Source organism: Oculina patagonica, chromosome 5, assembly GCF_052425735.1.
Source record: "Oculina patagonica isolate OP01 chromosome 5, crgOcupat, whole genome shotgun sequence".
Classification (NCBI taxonomy): Eukaryota; Metazoa; Cnidaria; class Anthozoa; order Scleractinia; family Oculinidae; genus Oculina; species Oculina patagonica.
The window spans coordinates 26,622,349-26,637,220 of record NC_135762.1 but is presented as its reverse complement, the minus strand read 5'-3'; the positions used below and the strand labels follow the sequence as shown (position 1 = coordinate 26,637,220).

At 41.7% G+C, this 14,872-nt stretch overlaps 1 protein-coding gene across 1 annotated transcript in view; it reads left to right on the top strand.

Moving 5' to 3' along the window:
- The window catches only part of LOC144653567 (hyalin-like), a 38,989-nt gene that overhangs the window by 10,587 nt on the left and 13,530 nt on the right, over nucleotides 1–14,872 (top strand). Inside the window, exon 5 of the mRNA XM_078513600.1 lies at nucleotides 12,698–12,864. Within this exon, the coding sequence (XP_078369726.1) occupies nucleotides 12,698–12,864 (167 nt within the window). The remainder of the gene's footprint in view (nucleotides 1–12,697; nucleotides 12,865–14,872) is intronic.

Genomic DNA, 14,872 nt, shown 5'->3' with positions numbered 1-14,872 from the left:
CTAAAGCGGCAAAAGACAATGCATGGAAACCTTTTCTTGCAAAATATCCAAACGCTGACCGAACAAAATTTGTTGCACAGGTTGAGTTCGCGTACAACCACACAGCAACGGCAGACATTTATTACAAGGCAGGGCAAGGCCATTTGATAAATGTTTTTGGCTCTGACAGCAAATATTGGAGCCCAGAGATGAAAAAAGCACTGGGGGTGAATCAAATTTCAGGCGGTTTTCCACAACAGCTGTCACCAAGCGGCGCAAAAGGCTCATCTTTGCCAATTCCAGCTGTTGGATTTCACGAAGCCGCACCAAGTTTGAAAAAAATATTTAACAGCCAAATAAACATCTACGTCACACCAGACCAATATTTCACAACGAAATTAAGAGAGATTTTTCAAAAAACAAAACTGAAGCATACATCAGGAAAAGAGTCAAAAAGGTGGCTTGCTAGCCAAAATATGGCCTATTGGCCACAGCAACTTAACTTTGCGGTATGGTGCGCGACAACAGGCTGCGGTATAAGTCGAGATATTTTCGATGAAGAGCACTCAGCTCTCAGCTTGCCACCGATTGTGCGAAATTTTTACCTTTTTCACGTTTATTTCACGATAAGGCGAATATTGTTTCAGATGGGGGGAATTCAGAGCGTAAGCGCCTTGCCAGGCGACCCCACTTTTAGCCAGTTCGACAACAAGTACGACGTGGCTTCGTACAAAAGAATATGTGCTGAGTTCGGTGTCGACCCGTCAAGCGATTTCCGTTTCACAACAGGCGCAAACCACGGACTTGGTAACGTTTATATCTGGATCTCAAATATTGGTCCGAAAAATTCTGGGGCAAAATACCCCGATTACGATAAATTTTCGGATGAAGGTGGAACTGCAAGCAAAGGTAACTTGATTCAATACATCGAGCCAGACGACGCTGCATATGCACAGGCAGACTGGTTTTGTCCTAACGGCACTGAAGGGCTTACTCAGGCAGGTTTGTCGAGAGTAAACCAGTCGATAGAGGCTTTTGTCTACTGTATTCTCGGTTCGCAGGTCAACGTTCGAAGTAGCATACTTGGAACAGGCGGCCGTGCAAAGGAAGCGCAAAGTGAGTTCCTCGTGTTGGTTGAAGACGCTATAAGGCAACCTGATCTGGCAAAGTCGGTCCAAAGATACCAATTAGCCATCGACGAAGCTAAGGTTCGGCTTAACCTTGCAGTCTGCCCAGGTGCCTGGCTGATGCCCGCTCGTATGGTGATAAACACAGAAAGCGTTGTTGGTTACAATAACCAGCTTAAGCAGGCTGTTGTTGGGATGAAATTAGGAGTGAATGATGAGGTTAATAAAGCTACAAAAAAAGCAGCTCTTAAACTGATGGCGGGAGGAAAATCAAAAATCAACCCACCAAACAGCCACCCTTCAAATCCTATACACAAGAGCGCCACAGCAAAAAAAAATCAGGCACCTGCAGCAAGCGCTGCTGAAACACAAGCTAGGGACCTTTACGGTCCCCGTCCAAAGGACGGCAACGCGCAAAGCGCAAAACCTACGAAGGCCGTAGCCAATGATTCACACGAAATAAACAAAGCAACTGTCGCTGTTGGCGCGGTTGGAGCAGCAGCTTTGCTCTACACCCTTATGCGCTAACGTCTCTTTTTGATGTATTTTTCAACAAGAAAAGCAACCACAGCAAGGATAAGCAGCCAGGTGTGCTCTGCAAGAAATCCAATTACTTGACCAGCGGTTTTGAAAAGAAATTTCGCAATCGAGCCAATGAGACCAGGCAGAGCTGATGCTACCTTTGAGCCAATATCACTTAGGCCTTTCCCCAACGCTTTGCCGGTTGCCTTCAACGCGTTTGTAATGGCTCCAATAACAGAACCAATCGTGACACCAGCAGCCAGAAGTATTGCTGTTAATGTCACGCCATGTTTTTTGAAGATCTCTTTGATCCTCTCACGAAGTGGAAGCGCCGTTTCTCTTTCTGCAATCTGCGTTTGTAAACGCCCGAGCTCCTCGGTTCTTTCCGCAACTCTTTCTTCCGCGGCTTGTTTGTCAGTGGGGGAGGCATTCTCATCCTCTATAACAGCTTGATCTTCCTCGTTTTGTTGCTTCAGCTCGGCTTCTTTCTCTTTTAGATCATCCAACGCTCTTGTGTCGTTGAGCCTTTCTTGCAAAGTGTTTCTTCTGCTCTCTATGGCAGCGAGGCTTGCCCTTAGTTGGTCGACTCGTGTTTGTTCTTCTGCCTTCTGCTTAGCTTGTTTTTCAAGAGCAGCAACTTCTTTTTTTTTGTTTTCAAAATCCTTTTCAAGATTTTTTTTCAGTTGCTTAAGTCTGCGCAATTCTGATTCATTTTCAACATTTGACCCAAGTTGTTCCATCTTGGCATCTATTCGCTCGATTCTTATTCTGAAATCTTCTACTTCTTGGGTGGCTTTTTCTTTCTGCATGTCAATTGTTTCTGCCTGTTGTATTTGACTTTCAGCTTCTCTTAAACTTGGTCTCATTTCTCTTATTTCTTCATTGTCTTGAGCAATCAGAGATTCCGCTTCTGGCCCAAGGGGGGCTTTAAACTTGTTTGTGAATTTTTTGAGAAGGCCAGTTCCGTCTTTTTTGAAAATTTCGGTCTCGCCACCTTTTGATCCAAAGGATACAATTGTAGTTTCATTGCCACTCTTTTTGCTAAAACCTATTGGGCCTAATTTTGCGAAGTTCACTTTGGGGAATTTTCTTTTGATAAAATCTTTAGCTCTGTCAATCATTGCCGGTTTGTCATCTTGATGAATAAAGCTTCCCAAAAAAGGTGTTTCTTCGTAGGATGTGTCTGGCAGCCCGCTCTGTTCGTGCTGCATCGTTTGCATTTCATGTTGTTCACCCCCATGGTAGGGTGTGGATGCCTCCCCGGGCTGAAATGGTCGGGTTGTGTCGACCTCTTGTTCCTCTTCATCATCGTTATCACTGTTGTGGTCAAGATCTTGGTCCAAATCATGGTCCTCGTATCCAAACTCACCACCACCTTCCGCCATCACGTAATTTATATATATTTTCAAATTAAACTTTTCAATTTAACAATAAAACCAATCGAGAGATGGCTGCTGTTCAAGAAAACCTTCGACCGGGACGCACAGAGAAAATACTCGGCGCACTGAAAGCCGAGCGCGCGGTAAAACGAATCACTTTTGACCGCACAGAAGCCAATCCAGAGGAAACGTTGTATGTTTCAGTGCCCAAGCTGAACGAAAACGAGGTCATTGTGCCCGGCTCGCTGGCGCTGCGCTTCAACATCGACTTGAGCGGAGGCCATGCCAACAACTTTCTGGTTGACAACGTCAGCCGAGCTCTGGTCGACGATTTTGTTGTAAAGTACGAAGGCACCGTCGTGCAGGACACGGTTGGCTATGGCATCTACAAAATATTTGAGGATTTTTTCCTTTCGCAGGAGGAGCGCGACGACAGGGTGCCAGAGGGCATTCAGAGCGAGGACCTTAACAAAATTCGCTCAAATGCTGGCGATAAGAAAACTTCAGGAGTCGAAGCAGAAAAAAAGCTGAATGAGCTATATGGTAATAAATACCGCATCCGTCTGGATCACCAGATTTTAACTGACCATGGGGCATTTTATCCTCAGGCACTATACAACGATCTTGTGTTCGAACTGAAGCTCGCGGCAGCCGAACATGTGGTCAGAGGCTCAGATACAACAAAACTGAAATACAAGTTGACAAACATCCAGCTGGAGTACGAGATGATAAGAAGCAAGGAAATTGCAGATGAAGCGTTCAGCGCTTATTCGGGCGGCAAAGAGTTCGCTTACGACCACATCCAGCGTGTTAAAGTGGTGACTTTTGCAAAAGGCTCCGACACACGTCTGAATCTAAGGGTCAACCCGCAGAGGAGGTCCATGAAAGGTATCTTGCTCCTATTTATTGAGCAATATAACAAAGGTGCAAGGAGCTCGGAAAAGTACATTAACCCGGACCTTACAAAAGTAAGCATCACTGTCAACGGCTCGCCAAACATGCTGTACAACAACGGCATCGAAGGAATGGACATTTGGGGAGAAGTTAAAAGATTCTACATGAAAGAAAAAAATAAAACGCAGCACATGACTCTGCAAAAGTTTTACACAGAAGACAAGTTTGGCCTTCTTATTGATCTGCGTTCCATGGCTGACCACTCGATGCACGGAAGCGGCACGCGCCTTGTGAACACAAAGGACGGTGTCCAGCTTGAGCTAGAGAGGAAAGCAAGCGGCTCAGGTAATTTGAACTGCCACATTTACGTAATCAGCGACGCCCAAATGAATATAATTGGCAGGCAGTTAGAATCTGTACTTTTATAATTTTTTCTTTGAAAAAGTGTACCTTAGGTACATATACGAACGAAGATGGATCCTGCCAATATACCCTTCAACGCCCTCATTGTGGGACCAACGAACTCAGGAAAAACAAGATACGTGGTCAATCAGCTTTGTGGCCCTTTCCGAGGCAAGTTTGACTACATCGTGCTCATCTGCCCGACGTTCGCGCACAACAAGACTTATTATCGCTTTGCTGAGGAAGATCTTCGATTTTTTGTTTTAATTTGTGAGCAGCACGAGGTTGAATCTTTGTTAAGGCTTTCAAGATTTCTTTTTGAGGGAACGAACACGCTTATCATCCTCGACGACTGTGCTGCTTCGAAAGATGTAAAAGGAAGAACAGGGGAGTTGGTGAATCTTGCTTTCTCTGCTCGCCACGCAGGTTTGAGCGTATGGGTGTTAACTCAAAAATTGACAAGCATAACATCCTCATTCCGCGAAAATGTAGCGGCAATCGTTTTCTTTTACACCCCCTCTGCCAAGACCACGAAGGCAATCTTTGAGGATTACGCTGGCGAACTTGCCAATGAGGATTACAAAGAAATCATTTTAAAGCTAAAAAAAAATAAGTTTTCGCATCTTGTCATTTCTCATCGCCACCCTTACGGCACAAAATTTTTTTATTGAACATATTTTTTAGAGTAATAAATGGCTGACCCGTTCGCAACAACCTCACCCGATGCTGCATGTGAACAAGAATTAGCTTCCGTAATGGAACTGCTAGGAGCTGAACCAGAAAGTACAGAAAGCGCTATGGCACTCATTCAAGGCCCTGACATTCCTGCTTTGCGTGAACAGCTTGCAATCCTTGTTTCAATAGGAAAAGCCAAAGAAGCAATCGGTGTGCAACTGACACACGAGCAGGTAAAGCGCTTGACAGATAAAGAAGTTGAAAAGTACTTAAAGAGATATGAGGCATACGTTGGATCCAAAACAACCGACAGCTTGATTGACAGCTTTATTTTTCTTGTTACTAAAGTCGTTGGTATGGCCGTAAATATCAAGAACGTCAATGATTATCAGAAGGAACTCAAAAACGACTACATTATCAGTGAAGAGCTGTCCACTTTGGCAGGCGGTCTGGCTTTGAAATGCGGCCGCTTTCTTGCCGTTGCAAATGCTGCGCTCATCACAACAAAGCACGTTGATTTAAACGAAGCTACAAAGTCGCACACTTCGCTGTGCGAAACCAAAGGCGCTTCCAAAGATGCGGACACAAACACTACTGAAGATTTTTCTGAGCAATGCTAAAAAAATGCTAAGTAATTACTGAACAATGCTTAGCAATTGCTTAGCAAAAAATCTTGCTGAGCAATTTTCTATTTAAATATTATTTTTTTTTTTATTATAAATGGCCGAGCTCGAACAAACTCCGATCGCTCAAGAAGAACAGAAACAAGTTACTTCAACAACTCCAGCAACAAAGCCTGCCAAAAATCCAAAGCGAGTTGCTGCTGGCAAGCTTGCAGCTGAAAAAACAAAACAGGCTCGTGAAGCACAGAAAAAAGCTGCTGTCGAGGCTGCTGCAATAATTGCAAAAGAAAAGGAAAAGAAATCTGCATCTGCTAAGCGAAGTGTAACACCACCGGCCGTAACGGAACCAGCTCCGCCCGAGGCTCAGCCGCAATCAAGCGGTCTCACCACAAATCAATGGATATCTTTGCTTGGTATCGGCGTTGCAACCGTTACAACTTATGTGAAACGCGAAGACATAAAAGCCTTTATAAACGAAAAAAGAAGTCCAACATTTAAAGCTCCGCCAACTCTTATAACTGATGACACACCAGTTACAGCAGAAAGTATTGGAAGGGTTGCAACGCGTTCTTCAGACACGCGCCAAACGGGCTCTAGAATTCCGCAACCAACAAACCAAAATGGCTCAAAAAGAGGAATCCGTCCGATGGATTAAAAAAATTATTAAATAATTTTCATTTAAACATTCGATTTTTTAAAGTATACAAAACACGATGACCGACACGAGGACATACACTATGTCTGTCCCAATGGATTTTGGAAACTTTTTTGTGCTTTCTATGCTTTCAAAATGCTTTGAAAAAGATGAGGTACGAGCAACAGCTGCTTTGAATGAGGGAAAAGCCTATTTAAACCGGCTGGAACCAGAAAAATTAAAAAATTTTTATGCAATTGCTGAAAAATCTGCGCAAAGTTTAAACGTGTGTTATTGTGATTTAAGAACGCTTTTAAAAGAGTATGAAAAAATAGAAAATGAAGAAAAAAGAAAAGAGATGATTGTAAAAGCAAAATGTGCGGTGTTTGCTGAAATGCAAAAAATCTTTAATTCTGCGGTTGATGATCTTGGTTTGACCATCGAAAGTTTTTAAGAAAGTGATTTCTGTTTTACTTTCTGACTTCAGCAATTAACTTTTTTTTTATTAGAACTCTTTGATGAGATTAAAAGAATTCATAAAATTATTTTTCAATTTAAATATTTATTTTTTATTTTATAACAAACACCATGTCTGACAACAAGCTCGTGAAAACACTCATGGATGCCGCCACCATTACAGGTCTCGCCGCCGGAATCGGCTGGGCTGCCAAAAAAGTTGTGAAAGAAAACTTCACATCTGACCCAAGCAGCAGTTTTATGAACTATGTAAAGTTCACAGCCGTCGTGGCTGGCAGCGTTGCACTTAAACAGTATCTCGAGGACCAGAAAATTCTCCCCACCAATTAAAAAAAAATATCATAATATAAGAACAAAAACACACAATGGCAAGCGTAGCGATTATGGCTGGCGGAGCTATCTTGAACGCTGCTGCTTTCATTGGCGGCAACTATCTTGCTCGAGCTTTGGGTGGCGGAGATGACGCCGCTTTGAAAGAAAAAGAAAGACACGACAAAGCTCTCGAGGCTTACCAGGCAGCGTACGCGAAGTACTCTCGCGACCGCACGAAGCTTCTCGACTGGATCGAAACCAACAATGAGATAAAACAGCAAGCGAAACAGAACTTTACGAACACAGACTACGCTTTCAAACTCTACAACCAGGCACATCCTGACAAACAAATGATTCCTCCGAAAGAACCCAAGTTCTCTGATTTTTATCAGCCAAGCGAGCAGCAGAAACAAGGTGAACTGATGTTTGTTGGCGCAGGCGCTCTTGCTCTTGGGTACGCTGCCTTTCGGTTTCTTTAAACGTTTCTTTTTTTCTTGTATACGCATGGATGCAAAGATTTTTGCGGAGCAAAACTTTTCGAAGAAAATCTCGAAAGTCTACTATAGCCCCCAGGGCTATTGGAAGGGAATTGCTGCGATAAAAAAATTAGCCGAGGCTGCCAAGGTTTCCGAAGATGCCGCAAAAAAGTGGCTAGTTAAGCAGGCCCTTTGGCAGATCTACCTTCCGGCACCACGATACGTTCCTCGCCCAAAATTCGATGTTTCTTCTCCAAACGCGGTCCACCAGGCGGACCTTCTTTTTCTGCCACACGACAAACTGCCGCGAGGGCGAAAAGTTTACAAATACGCGCTGACTGTTGTTGACGTTGCCAGCCGTTTCAAAGAGGCCGAGCCTTTGACCTCCAAAGATTCAACTGAGGTTGCAAAAGGTTTTCAGACAATTTACAGGCGAAGTGCACCAAAATGGCCACAGATGCTGCAAGTTGACCCTGGTCGCGAATTCATGGGATCTGTTACTAAAGAAATGGAAAATCACAAAACCTATATTAGACGCGGGCGTGTTAACATTCACAGAGATCAAGCTATTGTTGAACGTTTTAATCAAACACTGGCAGGGCGCCTGTTTGGCTATCAGTACGGTGTCGAGATGACCCTGCCATCTGGCCAGCGGTCGACAGCGTGGGTAAAAAGGCTACCCGAAGTTGTTGCCGCTCTGAACAACGAAGTAACCAGTCTTACTGGAAAAAAACCTGCTACTGCAATCAAAGAAAAGGCTGTTTCGTCCAAACCGTCCTCAAAATATACAAGGCCTGTTGGCAAGAAAGAAAAAAAACTCCCCTCTCTCGTTAATGTGCGCTTTCTCTACCAACCTGGCGAGCTGGAAGGCGGCGTAAAAAGGGCTACAGATCCGATTTGGTCATTAAAAGTCTACAGCATTGAAAGGTCTGTTACTAAACCTAATCAGCCAGTGCTTTATTACTTGCACGATGGTCCAAAGCGCGGCTTCGTGCGTGAAGAATTGCTTGTTATTCCTCCAAATACACAGTTACCACCAAGCACTTAGTGCTTGAGCCCCTTGGGCTCAGAAAAGCTATAAACGTTCTGTTTCGCAAAACTTATACCCGTAAGCATTTGTATGTATCCCATCATCCGCTATACATCGCTTTGAGTCAAAAGGCGACAGCGAGACTTTGTTGAGATGCATTCCGTAAATCTCATGACCCTCGCTTCTAAGTATGTTCATTCCATGCCACAACTGCTTTGTTCCAAAAAGCGTTTCCTTATACTGTTCATGTTCAATTTGCTTCTTTATCACACACTTTTTTACCCCCTTTGCCTTTTTTATATTTTTTTTGTCTTCTGTCATTATTGAATACATTTTTGGCCTCAAACAAACACACTCTGAAATTAGTTTTCCTGCGCATTCGTCTTTCATTTTTCCCAACACCTTTTTGTTTTCGTTTGAATAAAGTGAATGCTCTTTTGGGTAGTCGCTTGTGTCATAATTGTCAATGTTTTTTGCCATGTCCGCGTAAACGTCTTCTGTTTCTATCTCAAGCAAAAGGCTGTCTGTGTCTGTATACAAAAGCTCGCAACGCTCCCCGTACTCCTTTTTCAGATGGTTGTAAAAGAAGTCATACATGCATAGCTTGCTTACGTCAAGGATGGTCATGCCTGTGTAGACCGGTTTATTAAGAAAAAGCCTGCTTTTTCGCATGTCTATTCCAACTAGATCGTTTGAAAACATTACATGCCTTGAATACAATGGGCTTGCAACTAATTTTCTTATTTTCTTTGTTTCGTCGCTTCGCGCTATTCTTATGTCTACACGGTTTCTCAGGTTTTCCATTGTTTTTCCAAAAACCGAGTTATTCATTAGCTTGTAAAAGTTCTTTTCAAAGTCGTTCTTTGCTTTTTTTCTGAATTCTGTGTTCATCCGGATGTAGGGCTCCATCCAGCATTCCTGTTCAAACTCTAAGACCCTGTGCACTTTTTTGAGTTTCATTCCCTGTTTTAAATAAAACTGCAAGTTTCGGTAATGCACGACGTAATTGCTTTTGTCTTCGAGAGTCAATACAAGCTTTTCGCTTTCTGGCAGTTTTAAATCAAGATTTTTTATTATTTTCTTTTGGTAAGGTGAAAACATTTCTTTGTTTATTTTCTTTTTCTCTGGCGCTAATGGATAGCTGTTTTGGGCGTCATGCAGCTCTTTCGGGTATTCTAAGTCCACCTCTAAAATCCATCCAGCTTTTGCAAACTCTTTTTTCGTCATTATTTCTTTTTCTGTCGGCATAACCTTTTTCCATCTAAAACCACTTTTTGGGAGCGGCTTGCTCATTGCCCACCCGTAAAGGTTATTCGCATCGAGGTAAATTATGTATTTTTTTGGCTGGCTCGGGTCAAATCCCTCAACATAAGGGTTGTTCGCCTTTGCATATCTCTTGCTTACCATCGAAATTCCGCCTCTTAATCCCCTTTCAACAAAAAGATGCATTTCATAGTCCGTAAGTAACTCAAGCTCCACGCCTGTCTTTTTCAAAAGTGCGTCCCAAGAAAGGCCTGGCGTCGTGTAATAATTCGCGGGATCTAACCCGTACTTCTCAAGACAGATTTTTCGGAAGTTTTCAAAAACGTCAGCCAACAGAGAAACGTCTGTCTTAACGTACAAATCGTGGTAGTCGCCCAGGGTCTGGCAGCCAAAGGTTTCCCACACGTTTTGCGCGTGTTTGTACTCTTCATCCGTTATGTTCTCATCATTAAGTTTGCTGTAAAACTTTTCTTTTTCAGGCAAACTTGTTTCGCTAAATCTTTCCCATGAGTCCATGTATTCGTAAGGATAGATTCCCTTTTTGCAAAGAAGTTCAAAACTTTCATCAGACTGTGTTGAAATAGATTTTGTTATATTTAATGACTCCTTCGGTGTCGCTGTTACAAGTGAATCAAGACTTCCTTGAAGAAAGTTTAAGCTGTCAATAAAACGCAGTCCGCCAAATGAAAATGTGATGTATTTTTCCATGTTGTTTGCGACACATTTTACCTCTTTCTGTGCCTCTTTTGAAATCTTTGACATTGCCTGCATTAAATGGTGCGCATCATAGCCCCTTAGGTTGTGAAATACAACTGGTATTTGGACATTTTTTGGATTTATTCTCATCATCAAGTTACAAATGTTGTGCGCGGCTCCTCGAAACTTCCCTGTTATGTGGCAGTGGTCCTTTACCACATCTTTGTAGTTCGGCTGGATAAGCGGCTTGTGGCACTTCAAACATTTTTTTTGGTTTTTTGCGGCCACTATGTGTGTGTTTTGTGTCAGCTTTTTTAGCTCATAGTGGTGTTCGGTACCAAGGCTTTGCTCCGCTTTTTTCGTGCTGTAATAACATTTTTTGTGAAGCTGCCCAAAGTAATTAAGTTCACCATAATACCCAATCCAAACCGGCAACGAGTCTAAAAAGTTTTGTTTCATCAGCGTTTTTTCGCAAATGTGGCAATCGGTTGCATTTTTGAATTTTTCCCAGTCTTCCGAAGTCATCACAAGGGGTTTTTGCTTTGACAATTCAAATCTTATTTTTTTCTCTTCACTTAAAAGGCAGTTCAAAAACACTTCAACGGCGTTTTCACCCCTGTAAACGTAAGGTTTTTCGTGTTTGCCGTCGCTCCTTACAACTGTGTAAGCAAATCCACATGCTTCGTGCTGTTCTGTCTTTTCTGTGTAGCTTTTTTTCTTCAAGTCTTCTAGTTCTTCTCCTTTATCTTTCCTCTTCTGGCGGTCCTCGGGCGTTTCGCGTTTACATCCTTGCATCTTTCTTAACAATGCCTCAAAGTCGGCGTAAATTACAAAAGGCGCTTTCATTTGTTTTTGATAGTTTTTAAAAGAAAGAGTGTTTTTCCCCTCTTCCGGCATTTCGATTCTTGTTGGCCTGCCGTTAACTCCATTGCAGTTTTCTTCGTGCTTTTCGAGCAAGTCTGCTCTTGTAAAACCGGTCAAGCACATCATGCAAAAGTGTTTTTTGTTGTGTGATTTAGTCTGATCGTAGAGCAATGCGCTTACTCTTTTTATAAAACAGTAGTGCTGAATTAATCCTGACTCAATTAACATAAGGTTTATACGGGAAATGCTATTTTCTTTTTTGCTTGTTCTGAGAGGTATCACACAGTCGTCTTCCCATCCAAACACATTTATTGCAAGGTTGTTGTTTTTCGCCTCAAGCCTGTCAATCTGCTTTAGAGGCGTTGGAAAATCGATTCCATTGTAGTTTATTCCGTCGTCAACTGGGTATCTGCTTGTTCTTTGCGGATTTTTCCCATCTCTTGGCGGAAATAATGCAGCTCTCAAAGCCCATTTCAAACATTCGTTATCCCTGTTTTGCACGTTAATAACTGCTTTTTTGTTTGCCAATTTTGGTGGTAAAGGCAGATAACTCCCCCCTCTCAATGGCTGATAACGCGCGACATTGATATACGCCATTTCTATTCTTTCAATTTTCCACCCCGAGCCCTTCTCTGACCAAGCCTCAATTTCTCCCTTTGCTTTTTCGATAAATCTGACAAACTCTTTTTCGATTTCTTCTTTGGTGTTTTTAGAAAACACGTGCGGTTCTCTTTCACTGAAATAGTGGTTCATGTGTTGCGTAACTCCGTCTCTTTGTATCGAAAATTTAACTTCAAGTCCAAAGCTTGTTTTTAAGCTTCGTAAGTCATCAATTTCGCTTACTAAAAGATCATAAAACTTTTTCTTGTTTTTTCTTGCAAAAATGTAAAGATCTTTGTTGTTTTCGTTAGCTTCCGGTATGTTCATTTTCCATACACGGAGCCATTCGTTAAAATCGTTGTGTTCCAATAAAAAAGACAAATTTCTTTGGGGGTTTCTTTGAAATTCACGGAGGTTTTCCTCCATCATAGCTTGCAAAACTTCTGACGAATATCTTGCGGCAGCCATCTGTTGCATATACTAAAGAAAAATATTTGTTCAATTGAAAAATAAATCTAGCACACAGGTGGCGCTCTCTGTTGCTGCGGGCCGTTAGAGGTGCCGCCAACGCCTTTTTTGCAACTCGTTTCGCGAGTGGGGTAAGAAAGGCGTCTTGCGTTCCGCGCACACTTGTAAATTAGGAGTTGTGGACACAAATTGTGACAAGGAGCGAGGCGAGCCTGGGCGAGCCGAGCGAGTTGTCACGGTTTGTGCCACAACTCCTAATTTACAAGTGTGTTTTTCCAATTTTTTCTTTAATGGTGATGGAAATGATCCCAACGTACAAGCCACCATCAAGACGAATTACATCTCCGTGATGACAAGTCCATACGTCCCTCCTTTCTTTTGCCTGTTTAGGCCTGCAGAATGCAATCAGGATACCGTACAATTGTATGTTGGAGCCTCGACAGGTAAAACAAAATTTTGTCATATTAAAATAAAATACCTTAAGGTTACTATTGTTAGCGGCTACTAATTTTAGCGATTTTAGGGAGTTGGGCCAAAATGTCCAAAATAGCCAAATTCAGTACACGTTAAAATTTGTCTTGGTCAAATTTAATACTAGTTAAATACCTCGTTGAGTACCTCCCCTCCCACCCCAAAAGCAAACAAGATAAGCATAGTCCGCTTTTAAAATAGATGCCGGTAACTTTGTTCTTTCTGGCAATGCAAAAGTTCGTTCAGTTTCAAGTGAGTTTGTTATTTTACTGAACATTTATTTCCATTTTATCTAGATGTTCATTAAAAACTGGTTTACACAATATCACTTACTTTTTATTTTTTTTTGGAAAATCGCTAATTTAATCGCTAAATCTTGCTCTGAAAAAAACACTTATTAGTAGTCACTAAAAAATTAACCTTAAGGCAGGCTTTTGAGTGACGCTATTTGAAATGACCATCTGCGAAAAATTCTTATCCCTCAAAGGTTCATTAGCTCTTCCCAGTCTTACTCTGACACATGGAAGCGCATAACACTAGGAGCGAGCTCATCACATCACTTTCATTTTCAATTAGTGACTGGACAGGCCAGCATATTTTAGTTTTGGTTAAAGATAATTTAAAATGCTATCGCTACTCCTTTTCTATGGGACACTAGCCCATCACAGGATACCACCCACCCTACCTTCCCTTCCTTCTTCAGCTTTTTGCCAGGTAATAATAATAATAATAATAATAATAATAATAATAATACTTTATTTATATAGCACTATTTCTATTTCTAACCAATAGCGCTTTACAAGTGAGGTTGCCTATTTACCGAGTTAGGATTTCGAGTTGGATTTCGAGTTAGGATTTCGAGTTGGATTTTCGAGTTGGATTTTCGAGTTAGGATTTTCGAGTCAGGATGAAACGAAATCACCGAAACACAAGCAAAAATTTACAGTTGATTTCAGTTTTCTTTGGCCGCCCACTTTCTGCACTTTGCGAAGTTCGTTGCACTTGGTAAATTGTAAACTTCGTTACGAAGTTGTCAATTTCGCTGCGAGTTCGATACAAAGTTCCCAACTTCGACTCGATTAATCTTCACAAGTTTGCTAGTTGACGAGACACAAGACTTGCTGTTTGAAAGTCATGGCCATCTGAACTCAATGATTTTAGAACGGGTCAAGGAAAGTTGAAATGTAAGACAACGTTTCGCATGAACGATCACGCAAGTAATTTGCCGATAAATAAATTTTTTGCATGCAAAAATTTGGTCTAATTTTAAATTTTCCGCATGAAAATACATATTTCACGATCTGTGTGAGGCATAATCTTCCATTTCAAGTCTTCTGCCTTTGTAAGCCGGATGAAACTGGATGGTTTACCCATCCTTATGTAAAATTGATTTTAATCGAAGCCGACGCGACGCGACAGGGAAAATTTGTCAAGACAACATGTTCGCGGCTCGCTGAACATCAAATGTTTTGAACCTTTTATATGTTTTTATATTTAATTTTTATGACATTTGTTTCCAACAGTTTAGCGTAGCAAAATCTTTTTTAATAACATAATTACAGAAGATTAATTTTTAATATGCACCAGTTTAAAACAATGTAAGGTTTATCGAGTTCAGATCGCCATGACTTCCTTGCAGTATGCCCGGAGTATGTCTTGTTTCTCATCAGCTAGCAAACTTGCGAAGTTTAATCGAGCCGATCGACTGTTCGCAATTTGATTCGCAAACACGCAACGAAATTGGCAACTTCGTAACGAAGTTTACAATTTCCCAACGAACTTCGCAAAGTGGGCGGCCAAAGAAAACTGAAATCAAATGTAAATTTTTGCTTGTTTCGGTGATTTCGTTTCATCCTGACTCGAAAATCCTTACTCAAAATCCAACTCGAAAATCCAACTCGAAATCCTAACTCAAAAATCCAACTCGAAATCCTAACTCGAAATCCAACTCGAAATCCTAACTCGAAATCCTAACTCGAA